The sequence below is a fragment of the Hylobates moloch genome, unplaced genomic scaffold (assembly GCF_009828535.3).
Source record: "Hylobates moloch isolate HMO894 unplaced genomic scaffold, HMol_V3 SCAFFOLD_18, whole genome shotgun sequence".
NCBI lineage: Eukaryota > Metazoa > Chordata > Mammalia > Primates > Hylobatidae > Hylobates > Hylobates moloch.
In genome coordinates this window covers 76,277,460-76,300,958 of record NW_026652293.1, presented here as the reverse complement: position 1 = coordinate 76,300,958, position 23,499 = coordinate 76,277,460, and the positions used below count along the sequence as shown (strand labels likewise).

At 38.3% G+C, this 23,499-nt stretch overlaps 1 protein-coding gene across 6 annotated transcripts in view; it reads left to right on the top strand.

Moving 5' to 3' along the window:
- The window catches only part of AKT3 (AKT serine/threonine kinase 3), a 357,879-nt gene that overhangs the window by 53,822 nt on the left and 280,558 nt on the right, over positions 1-23,499 (top strand). The window contains exon 2 of one of the 6 annotated variants that reach the window (XM_058430703.1): positions 14,339-14,433. The exons of the other annotated variants lie outside the window; for them this stretch is intronic. Coding sequence (XP_058286686.1) covers positions 14,400-14,433 — 34 coding nt within the window. The 5' untranslated portion in view covers positions 14,339-14,399. The remainder of the gene's footprint in view (positions 1-14,338; positions 14,434-23,499) is intronic. 6 annotated transcript variants of the gene reach the window in all.

Here is a 23,499-nt window from a genome sequence, read left to right as displayed (position 1 = left end):
CTCTGTTGCCCAGGTTGGTCTTAAACCCCTGGCCTCAAGCGATCCTCCCACCTTGGCCTCTGAAAGTGCCGGGATTATGGGCATGAGCCACCGTGCCTGGCCTGTTAAAATTCTTACTGATAAGCATTGACTTTTTTGTTTTGCTGAAAAGCACTGGATGTGAATCAAGTCCTGGGTTTTAGTCCTAACTCTTTTGGTAACCAACTGTATGCAACCAAAATATAAAACTACTTGATACATTGGGGCTTTGTTTTCTTGCCTGTAAAAATAAATGGATGGATTAGAAATTTTGTCTAGCACTAAATTTCTACTATTTAATAGAGTAATTTGGGTTACACAAAAATATAAAATAGAAGGAATCCTAGTATACTGTAGGAAAATTAATGATCTTGGTTTTGATGTAAAACCAAGAATTCCAGCTTCTCTTCCCAAAGTTGCCAAACTTTGTCTCTTTAAGAACAACAATAATGACTGGAAAGTTTACAGTAAAAGTGCATCTTATTTATGCTCAGTAAAATTTTGTTTTGATTAGTGTCCCTAAAGTCTCTTCTAGCTCCAATATTTGATATTTCCTTTCCAATAAATTCTAGCCAGGAATATTACTTTTAATTATAAATGTATAGCTACTTTTGTCACAGCTGCCTGTCATGGTTTCATTTGCTGCCATGTCATGTAGCGTAGAGGGGTCATATGGAACTTCTCGTAACAGAATTTGACTCTACCTTACCAGTAGTTAGGCTTAATAGTGTATTGTGTTGGAGTAGACCTGAGGAAAGAGAAATTATGTCAGCAAAAAAGTATACAAGCTTACAAAAAGGAAAATTCTGACCAGGCATTTGGAAATGAGCTGTGGCCTTGGGGTCTGTTAAGATTCCTACAGTCAAGCCGGGTATTATTTAAGATGATTGTGAAAACCAAAGGAAATAATGTATGCAAACTTTTTAGCATAGTATTTTCCATATATATTAGCCCCCACTATTGTTTTTATCGTGTAGGAATATTTTTCCTCATAACAGATTTCAGGAACTAACGTAAGATCAGAAAGAATAAAATTGTAGTTTGGGGTTTCGGTTGGCCTTCAGTTTTTGGATATAAGATTCCAGTAGCATCCATATAAAAATTGCATTAGATTTTCCATTGGATATTTGCTGTTGACTAAATGTGGCTCGATAATGTTTGTAGGTCACTACTATAAGACTAGTGCTTCAGCTTTTTTGAAAGAGTTGATTAAATTGGTAAATATGCAAAACTGCACTTGGTTTTTTGATGCTCCCTTCTGCAAATTCTGCTTTATGGCTATCATGATCTGAATTTGTTTCTTTATTTCTAAGTAGCTCTTCTTGAACTCTGTTTCAAAGAGTTTCCCTAACCTCAGAATTGTCACACCTGGCTGATTGGCCTCTAGGGAGTATTCAGAAGGCAGTCTTTGCGCTATTACACTTTTTTGTTGGCTGGATAAACATCAGTAGTGTTTAAATAAAATATTTAATAACCCTGAAAAGATTTTTATTACAGTCTTTAAAACTTTATCCATGGCATGGCAAGTCCTGTTTCATCATTTACATATGAAATACATGGGTTGATGGAATTATTAGGTCAAAAATGGCTTTTAATGATTTTTAAGTAGTGAACAAGAAAATTTGAATTACCTTTTTTTCTTTTAAGGATTTCATTCTTTGTTACAATCTCCGTATCTCTCGTAGTTCAGAGATAATAGAAATTGTTTTTAGTATTCATTCATTCATTCATTCATTCAAGAAATGTTTATTTAATACTCATTATGGGATAGGCCCTGAGGAATAACATAGATAACATACCTTATATTTTAAAAAGCTAGTAGCTCATTTTAATTTCATTTCAGAATAACTTTGTAGTTGCAAAATAAGGCTAATTTAAGCTATAAAGTCAGTTAGCACACCAGTGACTTTTGGGTAGGCTAGATGGTAAACTTCATCTTTCCAACATACTTAGCTTTATTTAACTTGATGTTTCTGAAGTGTGTTGACCTATACAACCATCACCCCTACTGAACCCACTTTCAGAAATAATTGTTAACTATTTGCTAGGTTTTCATTAACTGGAACTGAACATCATTAGGTTAATTATATGGTATTTATAGGGCAGAAATGGTGCATATCATCGTATTTTATGGCTTATCCTAACTAGTTGGGTGATACTGTCTTAATTTGCCTGCGGTAGTTCTGGTTTACTCTTGTTGCTCCAGTGTGATTATTAATGCATAATCTCTTTTTTTTTTTTTTTTTCTCTTGAGACTGAGTCTCACTCTGTTGCCAGGCTGGAGTGCAATGGCGTGATCTTGGCTCACTGCAACCTCTGCCTTGTGGGTTCAAGCAATTCTCCTCCCTCATCCTCCTGAGTAGCTGGGACTACAGGTGTGCGCCACCACACCCAGCTAATGTTTGTATTTTTAGTAGAGATGGAGTTTCACCATGTTGGCCTTGATCTCTTGACCTCGTGATCCACCCACCTTGGCCTCCCAAAGTGCTGGCATTACAGGCATGAGCCACTGCACCTGGCCCATAATCTCTTCTTTAAATCTTAGAAGTGCCCTGGGTAAATTATATGGCCCTCTTATAGCTAACACTCTTAGTTAGAAAACGTATTATGTGCCAGGCAGCATTGTAAGCATTTGATATATATTAACTCAGGCCTCACAACAGCCCTGTAAGGTTTTCACTGCTTTATCCTTGATTTACAGATCAGTAGACTGAGGTACAGAAAAGTTAAGTAACTTGTCTAAGGTTGTACACCTAGCAAGTAGTAGGGTCAGGATTCAAACACAAGCACATTTGGTCCTAGAAGGTATATTCTTGAACTGTGCTTTTCTGGTACAGATGAGATTGCTCAGTGAACATGTTTAAGAGAAGGATGAGAGGATATCACTCCAGAGAATACTGACATTTAAAAGCAAGTAAAGGAAATAGAAACTTGGAAATAAGGCAGAGAATAAGAGCTAGAAAAAATGAACTTTAAGTTATATACAGAATTCAGTTACTTGGATCCCCCCACTCCCCAAGAATTGTCTTCATCCTTTTTTAACTGGAAAGAAATATTTTTCTTTTCACTATTTAATAAGTGCCCCAAAGTGCTAGATAGTTTTCCTTTGAAATAGAGTAAAAGAGCACTTATTGAAAGCAGCTTGTTTATGTGTGCTTTGTTTAAAAATTAGAGACATTTTATTTTTTCTTAAGTAACAGAAATCAGACTTTCAAAAAAGCTTTTTAAACCTAGACTAACTTGTTTATGACAATTTTGTCATATATTTGAAAGTTAATTTTAGGAAAATTATAGAGGCTTTTAACCACCCTATGGCCAGACTTCAGTGTTGTTCTTTTTATTTCTACCTCATTTCATGTTGAATCTAACTTCGCTGTCTCTCTTTATCATCCCCTACCCGCAGTCTGAATGTTGAAGAATGCTAAAGTATATTTTATTGCTTCATAGACTAAAACTATGTTTCTAAAACTATGAATTTGCTTAATGAGTCAGCAACTATAACTATAATTAACAGTATAGTTTTTACAACCATAGCTTTGTGGTAAATGTGCAGTTCTCAGAATTTAAATGTAAACGTTCAATGAAATTAAACAAAACCCAAATCTTCATGCAATAGGTAGTATATATGTATTCAGTAAGAGTCACCAAACATTAATTGAGGTTCTATTATGGTTAACTTTTCTACTTTGTACTTAGGGATAGAAAGATGAGTAAAATTGTTTCCTGCATTTTTCCCCACCCATTCCCTCCCCATTTTCTTTCTTTCCTACCTTCCACAGCCCTGTTGAGTGTCTACTTAATGTGCCAAGCACGCAGTATATAAAGATAAAAAGAGCTCAAGGATGTAAAGATAAATGAGGATCTAGTGCCTGCCCTAGTTCAGTTATCCCTTAGGAAGACAGAGCAGTCCTATGTCAGCCAGCTCAGAAAAGTGCAATAACTGTTGAAGCCAGGGCCACACCCAGTCTTGTCTGGGTTCACTACCCCACTTTCCACTCATACTTTAAGGATGAACAGAATTTAAGTCATCTAAAAGGAGGAGCAAGATTAAAACAGTGAAGGAGGTATGATGAGTAACAGAAAGCTCACTGTTGACTAATGAGAGAGCAACTGCTGTGTTAAGGGGTTGATGACCATGTTTGCCAGTGTGGAGTTGCAGGTTAAGGAGTGAATGGGAAATGAGAAAGTAGACTTCAAAAAAGCTGGATATTGTGGAGAGGAATAGAGAAAATTAGAGGTTGAACATGCAGTAAGAGCGAGTGAATATTTTTTAGAATGGGGAGATAAGTGTGTTTGTTTGCTGTCTAGGAGTGAGCTATAGAACTGTCCAGGTGAGATGGAAAGATAAGAGAGAGAAGATATGAGAACAAAATCCTGTAGGAAATTAGATAATATCAAGAACATAAGTAGAAGGCTGGGCACAAAGTCTCATGCCTATGATCCCAGCACTTTGGGAGGCTGAGGCAGGCAGATTGCTTGAGCCCAGGAGTTTGAGACCAGCCTGTAACATAGCGAGACCACATCTCTACAAAAAAAAGAAAAAAAAAAATTAAAAATTAGCCAGGTGTAGTGGTGCATGTCTGTAGTCCCAGCTACGTGGGAGATCAGGAGGCTGAGGTGGGAGGATCGCTTGAGTCCAGGAGGTCAGGCTGCAGTGAGCAGTGGTCATGCCACTGCAGCACTCCAGTCTGGGTGACACAGTGAGACCCTGTCTTAAAAAAAGAAAGGGCTGGGCACGGTGGCTTACGCCTGTAATTCCAGCACTTTAGGAGGCCGAGGCGAGCGGATCACGAGGTCAGGAGATTGAGATCATCCTGGCTAACACAGTGAAACCCCGTCTCTACTAAAAATACAAAAAATTAGCTGGGCGTGGTGGCGGGCGCCTGTAGTCCCAGTTACTCTGGTGGCTGAGGCAGGAGAATGGTGTGAACCTGGGAGGCAGAGCTTGCAGTGATTGCACCACTGCCCTCCAGCATGGGTGACAGAGTGAGGCTCCATCTCAAAAAAAAAAAAAAAAAAAAAACAACAACTTTTTTTTCTATCCTAACTTTTGAATTACTTCATAAAGATGTTTAGTGATCTATTTTATTATGTGGAAGCTCTTCTAATAGTTATACATGCTTAATCATTGAAGAATAATTAAAGGAACTATATTGTCATGTTATCAGGCATTCCTATATGAAAATGTTAGAAACTCCTCTTTCATCTGTACCTTTCCCACTATTCAACCCTCCAATCAAAAGTGCATATTCTGTGGTAAGAACAGAGAATATCTATTTTAAAGGTCATTTGTGTCAAATTGTCCTAACTAGCTGTTGGGATTGGGAGGTGCTATTTGGGTCATAAACAGCAAGTTTTCTCTCCCAATAAAGCAATATCTGAGAATCCCAAGATTCTCATTTAGTAGATCTGGATTGAGACCTAGAAGACAGTTAATTCATTTAGCCACCAAATGTGTATTGAGTGTCTTCCTATCATATATTTATTACCATATTGTGTAGGTAGTATTAGAAGACATCCCAGGTGCCTACTCTGTAATTGGTGGACAGAGAATAAACAGGATAATTTTATATAGTGGTAAGTTCTATGAAGAAAGTATACCATGATATGTGCCAGATAATTACCTGGCAGGGGAAAGGAGAGAGAGAGCTTTGCATAGAGTGATCTTGGGAGGTGTCTTTTGAAGAGATAACTCTTATTTTTTATCTTGCTTTTTTTAAAAAAGCATTTTTTTAAGTTGTAGTAAAATATATATAACATAAAATTTACCATTTTAACCATTTGTAAGTGCGTGTTTCAGCGGCATCAAGTACATGCCCATTGTTGTGCAACCATTCACCACCATCTACCTCTAGAACTTTTTTTATGCTGTGAAACTGAAACTCTGCAGCCATTAAACAGTAATTTTTTGTTTTCTCTCTCCTCTCAGCCCCTAACAACAACAATTCTTTCTGCTTCTATAAATTTGACTGCTTTAGTGCCTCATGTAAGTGGATCGTACAGTAGTATTTGTGTGACTGGCTTATTTCACTTAGCGTAGTGTCTTCGAGGTTCGTCCATGCTGTGGCACATGTCCACATCTCCGTCCTTCTTAAGGCTAAATAACACTCCATAATATGGATGTACCACATTTTGTCTGTCCACCTTTGAACTGAGATCCGAAGAATGAGAAGGGGCCATGTAAAGAACTAGAAGAAGAATGTTACAAGCAGAGGAAAGAACATGTGCAAAGGCCCTGAGATAGCAATAAACTGGTTGGTGGTCTAGGAATAAGCAGAAGGCCAGTGTTGTCAGGATATATTAATAGTAGAGAAAAGTGGCTGGAAAGAATGGTATTAAATGGGATCAGAGATAGACATACATTGGCCGTTTCATTTTAGGCTTTGAAAGACCTTGGCTTTTAAGCGGAGTGAGAAGCTGCTTATTAGGAAGTTTTAAGTGGGGGAGTGACTTAATCTGATTTCCATGTAACAACAAAAGCAAAAATCACCCAGACTGCTGTGTGGACAAGCATCCTTGTGGGTTCTAATGCAAGTCTGTGATCGGACTTTGAGAAATACTAATTTAGTCCTTAAGTCAGTATCCTGAGATAGCTGATTTCAAAAGAGCTCTCTCAGGGCTTCTGACCAAAAATGACAGATTGGCTACACCTGTATCTCTTCTCATTTCCTAATCCCTGCCTAAATGGAAGAAAGAAAACAGAGACTGGGAGAGGTTACAACAGGAGACAGAAGCTGCTATACCTCTTTCAAATAAGCAGATGGACAGGTAGTGACTGACTTTGCAGAGGAATCACACAGTACCTGTAAGTGCACAAAAATACCTCTAAGAAATGCAATACTGTGTTTGTCCGAAGCTCCCAAGAGGCTCAGCATTTGGAGGCAGCCGATACTAAGGAATATAAGGGTCAGAAATGGAGCTGAAAACAGGGAAGCTGGTCAGAAAATCAGTGTACACTGACAGGTGGAATCCTACAATTTTCTCCCTATGTGCCCTTGTGGATGTGTGAGTCCCTTCACTACCAACTCCCTGGCCTTAGGAGAACAAGGTTTATTCTTTGCAAAATTAACGAAGAGCTGTCTGGACTTTGAAACCAGGGGCAGTGGATTGTTGCTGGAGATCAAGGGAAACCTACGCCTGAACTGTAGAACCGTTAGCTCTCTTCCTCTGCTCTCCTTCCAGAACTACACAGTCAAGCCTGTCCTATCCTTCTCCTGTGGAAGACTGAAGATAACAGCATCTTCAGATACTGATAGGCTTTCTGCTGAGAGTACCTTAAGTGAATTCTGCCAATCGTTAAGCGCTGTTCTCCCACACAGATCTTTCAGTCAGTTCTTTTCGGGGGCTTATTCTTAAATATGAACGAGCAATCTAACACCATTGGTCATCTGGGGGAAGACTCCAACATTTAAAAAAAAAAAAAGTAGACATAGAGAGGTGGAGAGGGAGTGATACTTGGAACACTGGGAGAAAACAGATACCATCAGGGATCAAAAGAAAACTTTAAAAATCTCCAGTATTATCAGAGAAGACATGTATTTCCCTCCCCACTCAAATGATAGTGAACACATATAAAAGCAGAAATCCATGAGGGTAAAGAGAACGAGATGAGAGATGACAGCAGGCAAACAACGTCAACTAAATATTGGAAGCTGAGAACCTGGTGCGTGAGTGGGAACAGAATTTAGCAGAGCTGAGAAAGCAGAAAGTCCTATGGTGTGGGTAGTTGTGCAAAAACTGGTATTCTTTTAATTAATGATGTGCTTTGCTCTATTTGGACTGCTGGGTTCTTATTTTGGAGCAGTATGCTCTCTCTCAGTTGAAGCTGTTAATGGTCTGTCCACCAGTGGAGAAATCAGAATGATTAAAATGTAGTTCTTGTATTTTTATGGTTCTCTTAAGCAGTCATGCATTATACTCTTCTTCTTGTGTCTGAGCCAACATTTCACAGGAGTAGATAACAGCCATTTCTGGTCGCACTGACAGCGGGGTTGAAAAGAATGTTGTAAAAGAAAATATGAATAACATTTAACTTAAGAATATGTTCCAAATTTTGTTTGTAAAGTAGTTGTTTAAAACTTGGTAGTTCTTCTTGATATAATGTTATAAATGGCATTTATCCTAGACCAAACTTTAAAAGATGTTTCATTAGCAATTAAATGGGCATTTGTAAGTTACCAGGGAAACCTAACCACATTGTATAGTATTTTTTTAATGAAGAAACACTGGCTGGGTACAGTGGCTTACGCCTGTAATCTCAGCACTTCGGGAGGCCAAGGTAGATGAATAGCTTGAGTCCAGAAGTTTGAGACCAGCCTGGGCAACATGGTGAAACCTCATCTCTACAAAAAATACAGAAAAATTAGGTGGGCATGGTGGCGTGCACCTGTAGTCCCAGCTACTTGGGAGGCTGAAGCGAGAGGATCACCCACCCCGGGAGGTTGAGGCTGCAGTGAGCTGAGCCATGATCGTGCTACTGCACTGCAGACTGAGTGACAGAATGAGACCCTGTCTCAAAAAAAGAAAAAATGCTTTTTAATGGTAAAATTGCCACATGGATTTGGATTTAGAGTTGGATCTGCCCTTTTTCTGCTATGTAACCATAGGTAAATTTCTAATATTTCTGGGTCTCAGTAGAATGAGAATAATATCTAATCAGAAGGTAGTTGTGATGATTAATGGATATTAAAGTAGATAAGCCACTCAGTCGAGCTCCTAGACCCTAGGGAGTCAATAAATAGTCGTTTTCTTCACCTTTTTTTTTTGGAGACAGTTTTGCTGTGTTGTTCAGGCTGGAGTGCAGTGGTGCGATCATAGCTCACTGTAGCCTTGATCTCCTGGGCTCAAGGGATCCTCCCTTCTAAGCCTCCTGAGGAGCTAGGGCTACAGGTGTGCATCATTGTGTCTGGCTAATTTTATTTTTTTATAGATACAGGGTTTCACTATGTTGCCCAGGCTGGTCTTGAACCCCTGGCCTCAAGAGATCCTCTTACTTCAGCCTCCCATAGCATGTGGGATTATAGGTGTGAGCTACTGTGCCCAGCTGTTGTTTTCAATTTTACTCTTCTGTGGTATGTGGTAAGAGGGAGCATTTGTTTTCTAGAGCCTGCGGCATGTGTGGGTCTGTTGAAAATGTATAAAAATTTTGAGTTACGCACAGTGGCTTGTGCCTGTAATCCCAATACTTTGGGAGGCTGAGGAGGGACTGCTTGTGCCAGGAGTTTGACTAGCCTGGGCAACATAGTGAGACCCTGTCCCTAAAAATATTTTTAAAAATTTAAAAATAAAAATTTTGAAATGGAATTTGTGTCTTAAAATTCTGCCTTATTTATTGGTAACGTGTGTTTCTTGTTATGTATTTGCTGCTGTATGCTGGTAGAAAAAGCATAGAGAGTGGACTCAGGCAGTCCAAGCTCTAGCCTCCTGTTCTACTCTGAACTAGATGTGTGACATTGTAAGTGCTGCTTCTTCACTTTGGGTGTTACTCCTGATTTGCACAGTGAAAAGTGTTTTATTACAAGATGATTTCTAGAAGTTTGTTTCTGTTCTAACATTAGATGACCTGTAATATGTGAAGCTTAAGACATCTTTTTTCATTACCGGGTTTATACGGGGTGTTGAGGCTTGTGATACATTTACTGTTATAAATTCATTTTAATGTGTTGGAGGACTTGAGATGATTGGAGATTATTAGATTGATAGCTGATGTTTGGCTTTATTATTGGAAGATCGTTCTAGCTACGAAACCTGTTTTTGAGTGGAAGTATGCTAAGAATGACCATTGCTTTTCTTCCTACAGAGATAAGTGATCTCTCGGTGTTGTACACATGAAGCTCTCACCTTTATTTTTAAAGTCATGGATTTTACCTTAGCTCCTATAAACTCTTCTCCCCTCCCCCATGTAGCTGTAAGCATTCTTACTCCTAGGATGATTTGGAATGTGTGTGTTTCAAATCATGTTTAGTGATTGTAAGGCTAATCTCAGCTTAATTATCACTGCCAAAGGAATCCTCTGACCCCCAGGGCCAGATCACGTTGTTTGCTTTCTTGGTATATTTTTCCCTTTTCATAGTCCGGGTTATATATATATATATATATATGTATAATTTCATAGTATCTCGTCAGCAAAACTGGAAGCTCTGGGAGGGCAGTGACTGTATCTCTTTTGCTGACTTTTATCTATAATGTCAGGCACATGATTAGCAGCATTGGGGACATATTTTTGAGTAAGTGAATAAATTGTTTCCCCACAAATAATAAATTAATAGAAATTTAATGGTAAATAAAAGCTCAAAATGTTTATTAGAATCATGATGGTAGCCTTTGTTATTACCAAACAGTGAATTTAAAAGGAAAGAATAACCAAGGTGTTTGTATAAATGACTTTTATTATTGTTTGTGCAAGAACAGTGAACGTTCCCTAGTACAGGAAGCAGCTCTAAAAAACTGCTGGCAGAACTAAGAAGTCAGACTGTCCTTGACCCCTAGATCAAATGTTTTTGAGCCTGAGTTTCCTTAAATCTTCTTCAGTTGAGAATAAACATTTTGACAAAATAGAAGATTTATTCTGTTAATTTTTAGTCTTCATAAACCTAACTAAATTTGCTAAAACAACAAAAACTTTCTAATTTTTACTAGTTTTGTTTTTTAAAAAGTTTGTTTCCTTTTAAGTGCATGACACTTTAAAATGAGCTCAGCTGTATTAGCAGATAAACATGTTGATTCATTTGGTCCAGAGCTACTGAATGAAACTCGCAGGAGCACAGTTTGTTCTTTATGCCGCCCAGGGGCAGAATGTTTCTCTTCCTCTCCTCCTTATTGAGAGAAGGGGACTGGAATAAGTGACTCCCCTTATTTAGGTTTGCCCGAATTGTTTACGAGGGAAGGGGGCAAGATTTCTTCACCATTTATCTTTAGTCTCATTTAAATTCTGGTCATTAACATAAAGTATATGCACTCATACTGTAATATACGTGTTGAATTATTAACTTAGTGTCATATATTTACAGTTTTTACAAAACCATTTTACTTAATGCTCTGGTTTGAGTAATCTGTTCTTTAAAGGTATAATTAATCAGAGTTGTTTTTAGGCGTATTGCGTTTTTGAGGATGGACTTAATTTTGGAAGCAAAGAGAATTATGTTCTATCCAGTGGAGTGGAGTTGAGATAATAGGTATGCAGTTCGCCTCTCATACCCATCATGGGTTCTGCATCTGTGGTTCTATCAACTGTGTCAAAAATACTTGAGAAAAAAAAAAAGAATGGTTATGTTCATACTGAACATGTATAGACTTTTTTCCCCTATTTTCCCCTAAACAATACAGTGTGACAACTATTTATATAGTATCTACATTGTATTAGGTGTTTTAAATAATCTAGAGATGATTTAAAGTACAGGCCTACCTTGTTTTATTGCACTTTGCTAATACTGCATTTCTTACAAATTGAAGATTTGTGGCAACCTTGAGTGGAGCCAGTCTATCAGTGCCATTTTTCCAAGAGCATGTGCTTATGTTGTGTCTCTGTGTCACATTTGGGGTAATTCTTGCAGTATTTCAACTTTTTCATTATTATTATACCGGTTATGGTGACCTATGATCAGTGATCTTTGATGTTACTGTTGTAATTGTTTTGGGGCACCATGAACTGTTACCCATGTGAGGTGATGAACTTAATAAATGTGTATGTTCTTAATGCTCCAGCAACTGGCTGTACCCCTGTCTCTCTCACTCCTGAGGCGCAACAATATTGAAATTAGTCCAGTCAATAACCCTAAAATGGCGTCTACATGTTCAAGTGAAAGGAAGAGTCGCACATCTCTCTGGAAATGAAAAGCTAGAAATGATGAAGCATAGTGAGGAAGCTATGATGAAAGCCAAGACAGGCGAAAAGCTAGTCCTCTTGAGCCAAGTGAATGCAAAAGGAAATTTCCTGAAGGAAATGAAAAGTGCTATTCCAGTGAACCCATGAATGATAAGAAGGTGAAACAGCCATATAGCTGATAAGGAGAAAGTTTGAGTGGTGTGGATAGATCAAACCAGCCACAACATTTCCCTAAACCAAAGCCTAATCCAGAGGCAGGCCCTAATTCTCTTTAATTCTATGAAGAGAGGTGAGGAAGCTACAGAAGAAAAGTTGGAAGCTAACAGAGGCTGATTCATGAGGTTTAAGGAAAGAAGCCATCTCTGTAACATAAAAATGCAAGGTGAAGCAATCAATGCTGATGTAGAAGCTGCAACAAGTTATCCAGAAGATCTAGCGAAGATCATTGATGAAGGTGGTTACACTAAACAATAGATTTTCAGTGTAGACAAAACACTCTTCTATTTGATGAAGAATATGTTATCCAGGACTTCCATAGCTAGAGAGAAGTCAATGCCTGCCTTCAAAGCTTCAAAGGACAGTGACTTTCTTGGTCGTAGCTAATGCAGCTGGTGACTTTAAGTTGAAGTCAGTGCTCCTTTACCATTCCAAAAATCCTAGGGCCCTTAAGAATTATGGTAAATCTGTATTCCGCCTGTGCTCTATCGGTGGAAAAACAGAGCCTGGAAGCCAGCACATCTGTTCATAGCATGGTTTACTATTTTAAGCTTACTGTGGAGACCTACTGCTCAGAAAGATTCCTTTCAAAATATTACTGCTCATTGACAGTGGACCTGGTCACCCAAGAGCTCTGATAGAGATGGGCAAGGAGATGAATGTTGTTTTCGTGACTGCTAACACAGCATTTATTCTGCAGCCCAGGTATCAAGGACTAATTTCAACTTTCAAGTCTTATTATTTAAGAAATACATTTTCTAAGGATATAGCCGCTGCCATAGGTAGCGATTCCTCTGATGGCCCTGAGCAAAGTCAATGAAAAACGTTCTGGAAAGGATTCACCATTCTAGATGCCATTAAGAACATTCATGAATCATGGGAGGAGGTCAGAATATCAACATTAACAAGAGTTTGGAAAAAGTTGAATTTCAACCCTCATGGATGACTTTGAGGGATTCAGGACTTCAAAGAAGGAAGTAACTGCAGATGTGGTGGAAATAGCAAGAGAACTAGAATTAGCAGTGGAGCCTGAAGATGGAACTGAATTGTTACAGTATTATGATAAAACATTAATGGATGAGGAGTTGCTGTTTTTTATCTGTTTATTAAAAAAATTTTTTTAGAGACAAAGTCTCATTCTATTAGGCTGGAGCAGAATACAGTGGCACGATCCTAGCTCACTGCAGCCTTGAATTCCCTGGCTAAAGCGATCCTCCCTTCTCAGCCTCCTAAGTAGCTGGGACTACAGTTACACACCACTGTGCCTGGCTAATTTTTTTAAAAAATTATCTTTTGTACAGACAGGGTCTCGCTTTCTTGCCCAGGCTTTTCTCGAACTCCTAGCTTCAAGCGATCCTCCTGCTTTGGCCTCCCAGAGTGCTGGGAATACAGGTGTGAGCTACCACCCCTGGCCAGGCATTGCTTCTTATGGATGAGCAAAGTAGGTGTTTTCTTGAGATGGATTCTACGCCTTGAGAAGATGCTGTGAACATTGTTGAAATGACAACAAAAGGATTTAGAATATTACATAAACTTAACTGATACAGCAATGGCATGGTGTGAGAGGATTAACTCAAATTTTGAAGAAAGTTTTACTGTGGATAAATAGTATGACACGTTACGGAGATATATTTCATAAGGAAGAGTCAGTTAATGTGGCAAACTTTATTGTCTCATTTTAAGAAGTTGCCACAGCCGCCCTAACCTTCAGCAACTGCCACCCCAATCAGTCAGCAGCTATCAAGGCAAGACCTACCAGCAAAAAGATTATGACTTGCTGAAGGCTCAGATGATCCTTAATTAAGGTGTGTGCATTTTAAAATCATAATGCTGTTACACAGAAGACTATAGTATAGTGTAAGCATAACTGTCATATGCACTGGGAATCCAAAAAATTTGTGTTACTCACTTTATTGTGGTGGTCTGGAACAGAACCTGCAATGTCTCAAGGTATGCCTGTATACAGGATAATGTGTGTAGGTTATATGCAAATACTATACCGTTTGATATTAGAGACTTGAATATCTGTGGATTTTAGTATCCTTAGTGGGTCCCGGAATCAGTCCCCCCACGAATACCCAGGGATAGCTGCACTCACACATAATGAATTTATAGTGGAGATTCTATGAAATGTATATAGAGTTGTTATACTATACCTAGGATGATCACTGGTATTTTGGAATAGCTTGTAGAATATGACCAAGATATATGACATCTACTATTATATAAACCTGTGTTTGTTTCAGCATGTTTTTTTTCCTATGTTTTGTTCCATGTTAGATGTCATGAGTTTGCAAAGGATAATAAGCTGTATTCCCTGCTTTCAAGTAGCTTACCATCCATGTACCATTTCCCAAAGTGTACATCATTAGCAGGTAGGTATTCCTCAAAAATAGACTATTGTCTCTGATTAAGTTTCAGAGATACCTGGATTAATCAAAATTGAAACTTTTTTTAGAATAGGGTTCTCAGATGTATACATTAGGGAATTCCAGAAAGCGACTGTATGTTGCAAGGTTTTCCAAGCTTTGTTGATACACTTTTTTTTTCTCATGAAACTTCTGTGGTAGGATCTGAGGGGAATGGAGGTAGGGGAGAGAGTGGCAATGGTGTTTTTAGGGAGAAGATTAATGTAGGAGAGGAATGGGAGGAACACCTAGGACAGTAGCTGTGTACCTAGCTCAGGTTCCTCAGTCCAGACGGTAGCAAATCTAAAGGCAGGGAGAGACTTCTTCCAGAAGATGAAATTGATAGAAACCTGAGGCAAATTGGTATACTCAAAGGAGCTTTGTCAGACTGGAGAGTCTGGGGTGAATTGGGATAAATATATAGTAGATAAGTATGTAGAAAACTAAATAAATGAGAAACCAATTATTAATTGCAAGGGAAACAAAATGTTATGCAGGAAAAGAAAAGTAATTATTGTTTACTGCTTGGTTCAGCTCTGAATACCCTATGTAGTTATAATGATATAAGCCTCAAATATTGATCTAACCAAAGTTAGGGTTGTGTTGAGACGTTGGAGTTGGGAAGTGTGGAGGATGCCAGGACCAGGAAACAGCTATATCTCAAAGTTCCTCAACTGGCAGTCACTGAATAAACTAAAGAAAGCTTTTGGGAAAAGGAAATATTGGGGAGGGAGCTGGGACTAGTTGTTCATAACGAGCCTTGTAGATCTAGTTAATTTAAAAAAATGTGCATGGGTAACATTTATTTTTACCTTTATCAGATATTTTTCTAGATCAAAATTTTTACAATTGTTTTAGCTTCTCATTGAAATGTTGTCTTACTAGGTTAAAGTTTCACAGTGTGTAATTGGATTTGAAAAATGTAAATTCACTTTGTCGTTGCCTTTATGATTTAGCTACAAAGATCTTACTTATGGATGAGGTGATGACTGGGAGTTACTCCACACCAACCACTCTGGGACCAAGGTTTTCTAGATTAACCTAATCCTACAGTCCGTTTATTCTCTGTTTCCCACTCCTAAATTTTAAACTTTGTATCTGTATTATGCTCTTCTGTGCATGTTACATTACACACTGTGTTCTCAGGTCAGTTCTTACATGGGGCCTCTTCTTTTTTTGCCTTGTTTAATTTCCTTTTCTTCACAGCTTTTTTAGCATGTCAGTAGCAGGGCTGACTGTGTAGTGAGAAGCTATTGTGTGCTTCTCTCTCGACCCTTCTCCCCAAACATGGATGGAAGGGCAGAACAAGAGACCTGTGGGTGAGTAGGAAGGGCTCAGGAATGCCATCACCCTCCAGCATTTCTGGTTCAACAGCTTCTAATCATTTTTACCATCTCCACCGCGCACCCCCCCCCACCCTGTGCTTTTAATAACTTCTGGGTTCATGATTGACTGGTTTACTTTTATTTGCTTATTACATACTTATTTGTTGGATTCAGAGCTCTTAATTGTTTGTAAAAATGAACTTACAAGTTAACTTTTGCTAATTTAAGTATAAAAAATTAATTGAAGATATTTGTGGTCTCTTGAGCTGATGGAAAGGCCAGGCTATTAACATTGGGGCTGCACAGCTAGGAACAACAATACCACCATTCCTAAAATAGCTGTAGAACAACACTTAATAACTGACTATCCTGTTTTTAAAGACTGCTATTCTTTTTTTTTTTTTTTTTTTTTTTTTTTACAAACTTGTAGGTTGAGAAATTATTACTTCTATTTTCAATTAGAAGTCTTTGGGAAAATTATGGGATGACTGGATTTGTGTATATCTATAATCCAGAGGTAAGGAAAAAGAGGAAACCCAGATTTTCAGGAGATGGAAGCATAACTTTGTTCTACTTTGTGCTTGAATACCTCTTTTTGATCAGAGTTGGAGGATAACCTTAGGTCAGTGCATTTCCCTGTATGTTTTTGTTAAAACATAGTTCAGATCCCTTGGAAAAAAAAAACAAAACCCTCCACTGGTTTCTTGTCTCATGAAGAAGAAAAAATCCTAACTTCTTGATGATCTTTAAGGCTCAGAATGATCTGGACAGAGGTATTTACCTTGAAGCTCATAAAGCGTAGGCCTTTCTCACTTGCAGAGTATCTTTCTGAAGCTGGACTAAATTGGTTAAGGCCACTGTAGTTTTCCACTTTGTCTTCTTTCCTGTCACACACCCTATCCTTTCAGGCTGTGTTGGGATGGACAAAAGCAGTTCTGGAGTCCTAAGGAGAAGATGAGTGGGATATGTTTCTGTGACCTGCAGTCATTTTAAAGTTTAGCTGTCGCTAGCTGACTCCATGTAAGAATACCTTCCAGGAATTTGATGGCTGTGCACTCTGCCAGTGCAGCTGGCATGGTTATAGGGTGCTTGGCCGAAGGTTTGCATAGCAATATGAATGCATCCTATGACACATATAGCCAACGCTGGAAGACTGTGGGTAATGGACGAGAAACCAAGATTGACTTTTTGCAAGTTTTTAAAAATAAATTTCTTATAACTCATATGTGAAAGAAACATGAGAGGTTTTCACAAATTCAGTTAATTTGAGACATTTACATAGCATCACCAATAGTTGTGAAGCTGAAACTTTTCTAAACTATAAATAGTAAAAAATAAACATTGATTCTCTATTGTAAACAAAAGACTGAACTATTTTCTGTGTTCTCTCTGTAGAAAATTATATTATAAAATTGAGTTGGGGCTGGGTGTGGTGGCTCACACCTGTAATCCCAACACTTTGGGAGGCTGAGGCGGGCAGATTACAGGGTCAGGAGATCGAGACCATCCTGACTAACACGGTGAAACCCCGTCTCTACTAAAAGTACAAAAAAAAAAAAAAATTAGCTGGGCATGGTGGCTGGCGCCTGTAGTCCCAGCTACTCACACCTGAGGCTGAGGCAGGAGAATGGTGTGAACCCAGGAGGCAGAGCTTGCAGTGAGCCGAGATCACACCACTGCACTCCAGCCTGGGCGACAGAGCAAGACTCCATCTCAAAAAAAAAAAAAAAAAAATTGAGTTGGAGAGTGGCTTGCATCTGTAATCCCAGCTACGGGGGAGGCTGAAGCAGGAGGATCACTTAAGCTGGGAGTTCAAATCCAGCCTGGGCAATATCGTGAGACTGTGTCTCTACAGAAATAATAATAAAAAATAGCTAGGCATGGTGGTGCACTCCTGTAGTCCCAGCTACTTGGGAGGCTGAGGTAGGAGGATCCCTTGAGCTGTGATTGCGCCACTACACTCCAGTCTAGGGGTGGGAAGGGGAGCACAGGAGGCCGTGAAGGCCAGCCCTGGTGGCTGTGGCTACTGTGCATGGACCAAGAGCATGTGCAGCATGAGGGCTATGGTGGTGCCCAGAGAGTAGTGCCCAGCGTGAGGGGATTGTGGTGCCTGGAGAGCTGGCAGTAACACTCAGCATGAGGGAGACGCTGGTGCACTGGCTGTGGGTGTGAGCCTACCTGGTGCCAGAAGTCGGAGGGGCCAGACTCTTATTTAGTATTTTTTTATGTGATTGGCAGCTTCTAAAAATTTGTAATTTGATGTCATTTCCTTTCTTATTCTGAATAAATATTCAATTTAGGACCTAAATTTGTTTTTATAGTTTTGTGTTCCTTTTTTTTGAAGAGGGCTCGTCCCCCAATTTTATAAGCTTTAAAATTCCGTTAAAACCTGGATTCACCCCTGGATTTCCTTGTCTGCCTTTTTAATCTTGTCTCATACTCACCCACTCATTCCCTGCAGTCTAGGCACTTTAATCTTTCTGTTCCTCAAATGGATTATGTTTGTTCTCATGTCAGGATTTCTGCACTTGTCTGGTCTCCTCTTTCCTTAGCTTTTTGAAGGATTTTTCATTATGTACTTCTCAGGACGGGTGTCTTCTCAGAGAGTCTTAGAACACCCAATCTAAAGTATCTTTTCTCCCTCCCTCATCTCTGTCACGTCATCCATTTTGTTTTCATAGCATTTATCAGCATCTTACTTTTTTATTTGTTTATATTTTTGTTGGCTGTCTCTGCCTTTTAGAATATAAGTTCAGTGTATTAATATGAGAGGTGTACACTGCTGTCTTCCCAGATTCTAGAATAATGGCTGGACTTATTAGCACTCAGCAGGTATTTTTTGGATGAAAAATTACTAAAAAGCTGGAATTTGTACATTTTCCCATGGGTTTATTTTTAATACTAGCATAATTTCTTATTGTTAATTTTGTGTTTGTGTATGGTACTGCTTTCTATTATCAATTGTATAAACTCGTTTGATCTTTTCTGCTGAAAATGTTGACTAAGTTATTATTTACCATTCATTTTGGTTAAACATATTTTGTTATAGACTATTCAAGCAGCCAGAAGACTATAGAGAAGAATAAAGTGAGCACTAAAGTACCCATGTCCTAGCTTTGTCACACTTTGTCACCAGATTTTTTTTTAAATTAAGAATTAAAAATTTTTTAAGTTAACTTTTCATTTACAAATTTTTAAATTTTCTTAAAAAATTCACCTTAATTAACTGAAATTTACGTATTCTTCTCTCATCTTACTCCTCGTTTTTTCCTACTTATCCAGAGGTATACCTAGTCCAGATGAAGATATAGGGTGAGGTACAGAAGGGGCCTGAGCACAGGAGCTTCTGTTCTGTGGAGTTAGGGTACGCCACCCTGCTGGCCCATGGATGCCATCACTAACCCAGAAGTTCTTCAAGCCCCGTGGTTTTGGCTTTTATGTGTAGACATGATTAATCAAATCAATGGCCATCGATGATCAACTCAATTTCTAGCTCCTCTTTCCTTCCCAGAGGTTGAGGGTGAGGTGAAGCTGAAAGTTCTAACCCTCTAATCATGCTTTATTTAGTCTTTCTAGTCACTGGCCATTATCCGGAACCGACCTAGGGGCCCCACTCACCAGGTCACTTCATTAATATACAAAGGACACTCTTGTCACTCCAGAAATTATTAGAAGCTCTTGTTTTAGGAACTGGGGATTGAGACCAAATTTATAATAAAAGACGCTTTATCACTCCTATTACTCGGGAAGCGGGAAGAGTTTTAGGAGCTCTGTGCTAGCGACCCAAGAGCTTGGGAGGAAGATAAAAATATATATTTCTTGTAATATTACAATATCACAGGCTTGAATACCAGGATGTGAGAATCATTAGAAGCCATCTTGGAGGGTAGCTACCAGAGTCTCATGTATTTCCTTATAAAATTCCTAAAGTTCTTTCACATTTACTGCTTCTTTAATCCACCCATAATGGGGTATGTGTACATGCGTGAGCACCCATACATGTATTGTGTATGGTGTTAAAGGAATCTAATCTTTTATTCTTTCAAAGATATGCTAATTGTCCCAATTCCATTTGTTAAATAATTCATCAGCATTGTTCCATTTATATATGGGTTTGCTTCTGGGTTCTCTGTACTTCTCTGCTATGATCTGAATGTTTGTGCCTCCCTACCTCCCCAAATTCTTATGTCGAAACCTAATCCTGGATATGATAGTGTTAAGAAAAGGGGCTTTGGGTGAGGTGATTAGGTCATGAGGGCTCTGCCCGCATAAATGGGGTCAAGAAGGTATCCCAGTGAAGTAGTTAGCTTCTTCTTCCGTATGAGGACAAAACAAGAAGGGTGCCATCTGTGAAGAGTGGGCCCTTCCCAAACATTGAATTTGCTGGTGCCTTGTACTTGGACTTCCAGCCTCCAGAACTATGAGAAATAAATAAGTTGTTTCCTATGTTTATAAGCTCCCTACTTTATGGTATTTTTGTTATAGTTGCCCAAGCAGACTTAAGATGTTTTCCTTTAGCCTGTTTTTCTATTCTTATGCCAATACCGCTTTACAAGTGTTCATCTCTCTTAGGCAAGTCTCCCTTTTCTGTTCTTCATGTTTGGCTTGGTTCTCTTGTCTCCAAAGGGCCATTAAGAGAGACTAGTTGGCTGGGTGTAGTGGCTCATACCTGTAATCCCAGCACCTTGAGAAGCTAAGGTGGGCAGATCACTTAGCCCAAGAGTTTGAGACCAGGCTGAACAACATAGCAAGACTCCACTTCTACAAAAAATATAAAAATTAGCTGGGCATGGTGGTGTGCACTTGTAGTCCCAGCTGCTCAGAAGGCTGAGGTAGGAGGATTGCTTGGGCTCAGAAGGTCGAGGCTGCAGTGAGCTGTGATTGTGCCAGTGTGCAGCAGCCTGGGCGACTGAGCAAGACCCTGTCTAAAAAAGGAATGATTAAATAAATCCATCAATCCATATGAATTTTAGAATCAGTTTTCCAGGTTTCATCAAAAATCTTGTTGGAATTTTGCTTATTTTAAGGAATATAGAAATATGACCTTTTTAACTTAAAAAGTAATAGATACTTACTAAAGGTATTAGATACATTTAAAAACTGTTAAAAAAAAATCCATAGGTCTGTCACCCAGACATCAACATTATTGTGGCATTAGGAATCCATAAAGATTTGATATTGTAAAAGTGAAATCATCTCTACAGCAAAAGATATATACTGGATAAAAAATAGGGTTAATATTCTTATACAGTGTGTTTCTATAAATCATTAAGAAATAGATAAATGACCCAATAGGAGAAAGGACAAAGAATGTGAAGAGGCATTTGACAGAGGAGGGAAGTACAAATGGCTAAGCACAAATAAAAAGAGGAGGAAAATGTGAAGTAAAACAAAATGAACCAACGCTTCCCCATTTTTACAGCATTGTATATGAAATGAAAAAAGTTGGAGACAGTCTTAAGTACTCACCAAAAGACGAATGGACGAATGCATTCATTCATACTATGGAATTCTAACCAACCATTAAAAAAAGATGATGTGCTAACATGAAAGAATGTCTACGGTTAACTTTAAAAATGTAAAGTAAGACAATAGTTTATATATGTGGTATCATGTTTATAAAGAAAATTATATATACATAATTTTTTCCTTAGAAAAAAATTTTAGAAGGCTGTATATCTCTATTAACAGTAGTTACCAAGAGTGTAGGAGTATGCCAGAGAAGAGACTTTAACTCTATTATTTGGATTTTTAAAAAAGAATTATGCCCTACTTTGCAATTAAAACAAATTTAAAACATGTTTGGTGTAGTTCCTCTTAGTGTTTGTTTTTTTCCCCAGGCATAAGTTTATTTACTTATTTTTTTAAACAGTAGTAATCTATAGAAAGGAATAATTGTGTTCTCAAAATTTTTCACTCAGTGCAAGTATTCATTCAAAGGAATATTTGAATGCAAATTGGGGTTAGAATCAATCTAGGTTATAATTCCAGATCTACTGAAAATTTTATCTTGACATAGTTCAGCCCTGTATAAAAGTTAGAACAATTACAAAGTTTATATGCTCATTACTCAAATTTTAATATTTTTCCACAGTTGTATTATCTTTCTTTTTTCCTCTTCTTCCTTTCTTCCCTCTGTTCCCTCTCTCTGTCTCTCTCCGCTTCTGTATATGTTTTAAATATACTTATATAGATTTTAAGCATATTTTTAAATACTTAAATATATTTATGTTCAAATATATAGAATTTTTTCCTGAACCATTTTAGGGTAAATTTCAGACATGATGCCTCCTTTAGTCTTAAATACTTAAGTGCATGTTTCCTGAAACAGAGGTGGTATCCTACATAATTGTAGTTACCAAAATCAAGAAATTAACATTGATATAATATGGTTATGCAGATATTGCCAATAATTGCCTTTATAGCTCTCACTCTACAAAAAATAATCTTTTTTTTTTTTTTTTTTTTTTTTTTTTTGAGATGGAGTCTCGCTCTGTTGCCCAGGCTGGAGTTCAGTGGTGCAATCTTGGCTCACTGCAAGCTCCGCCTCCTGGGTTCATGCCATTCTCCTGCCTCAGCCTCCTGAGTAGCTGAGACTACAGGCGCCCGCCACCACGCCTGGCTAGTTTTTTTTGTATTTTTAGTAGAGACGGGGTTTCACCATGTTAGCCAGGATGGTCTCAATCTCCTGACCTCGTGATCCGCCCACCTCTGCCTCCCAAAGTGCTGGGATTACAGGCGTGAGCCACTGTGCCCGGCCCAAAAAATGATCTTGAGTCATATGTTGAATTCAATTGCCATGTCTTTCTAATCATCTTTAATCAGGAGGCACATCATATTGATTTGTCCTAGTCCTGGTAATGTTAATTTTGATCACCTGGTTACTGTAGTGTTTACCAACTTTCTTCTTCATTATAAAGTTGTTTTTCTTTGTTTATAATTAATAGGAATCTTGTAGTATGATTCTTTGAGATTATGTGAATATCTGGTTGCTCCTCAAACTTTGGCTCACCAATTTTGGCATCCATTTAGGGTTCTTACTTGAATACATTATTAATGATTTATGGTAATTTTCTAATTCTGACATTCCTTTTTCATTTTAGTTGGCTTTTTACTATAAGGAGGAAATTTCTTTCTCCCTCATGAATTCTGTCTTACTCAATGGGTTATAATCTTTTACTGTCATCATTTATTTTGAAATGCTTAAATGATTCTAGATTGGGCCCATGAAAGCACTTTCAGGCTAGCTCTTAAATTCTTTTGACGTGTCTCCATCAATTTTCGAGGACTTGCTGGGACAAGATATTCTAGGCTCGTCATATACTTTCCTAGCTCTAGAAGCAGCTCTCTAGGGAGCTCTGGTTCTTCTTAGTGGAGAATAGTATTAACTTTCCTTTATTTTTAATTCTTTTATTCTTAATTACCTTTGTTCTTCATGCAGTATCTCTTTTCCTTATCCTGTCCTGATCCATTCTATTTTTGCATGAATACCATACTGTTTTAATCATTTAGGTTTTGTATTTTGGTTAATTATTTATCTTATTAAATATTTCTATGTATTTGACACTGGTGAGCAACCACTCTTGCTTGTCCCCTGGAACCTCACGATCTCCTGTTTCTTTTTGACCTCTTTGAGTGTTCTTCTCCTTCTTCTTTTGAATTCTTCCTGGATGAGATTTTTAAAGGGTAGAGTTCCCTAGGATTCTCT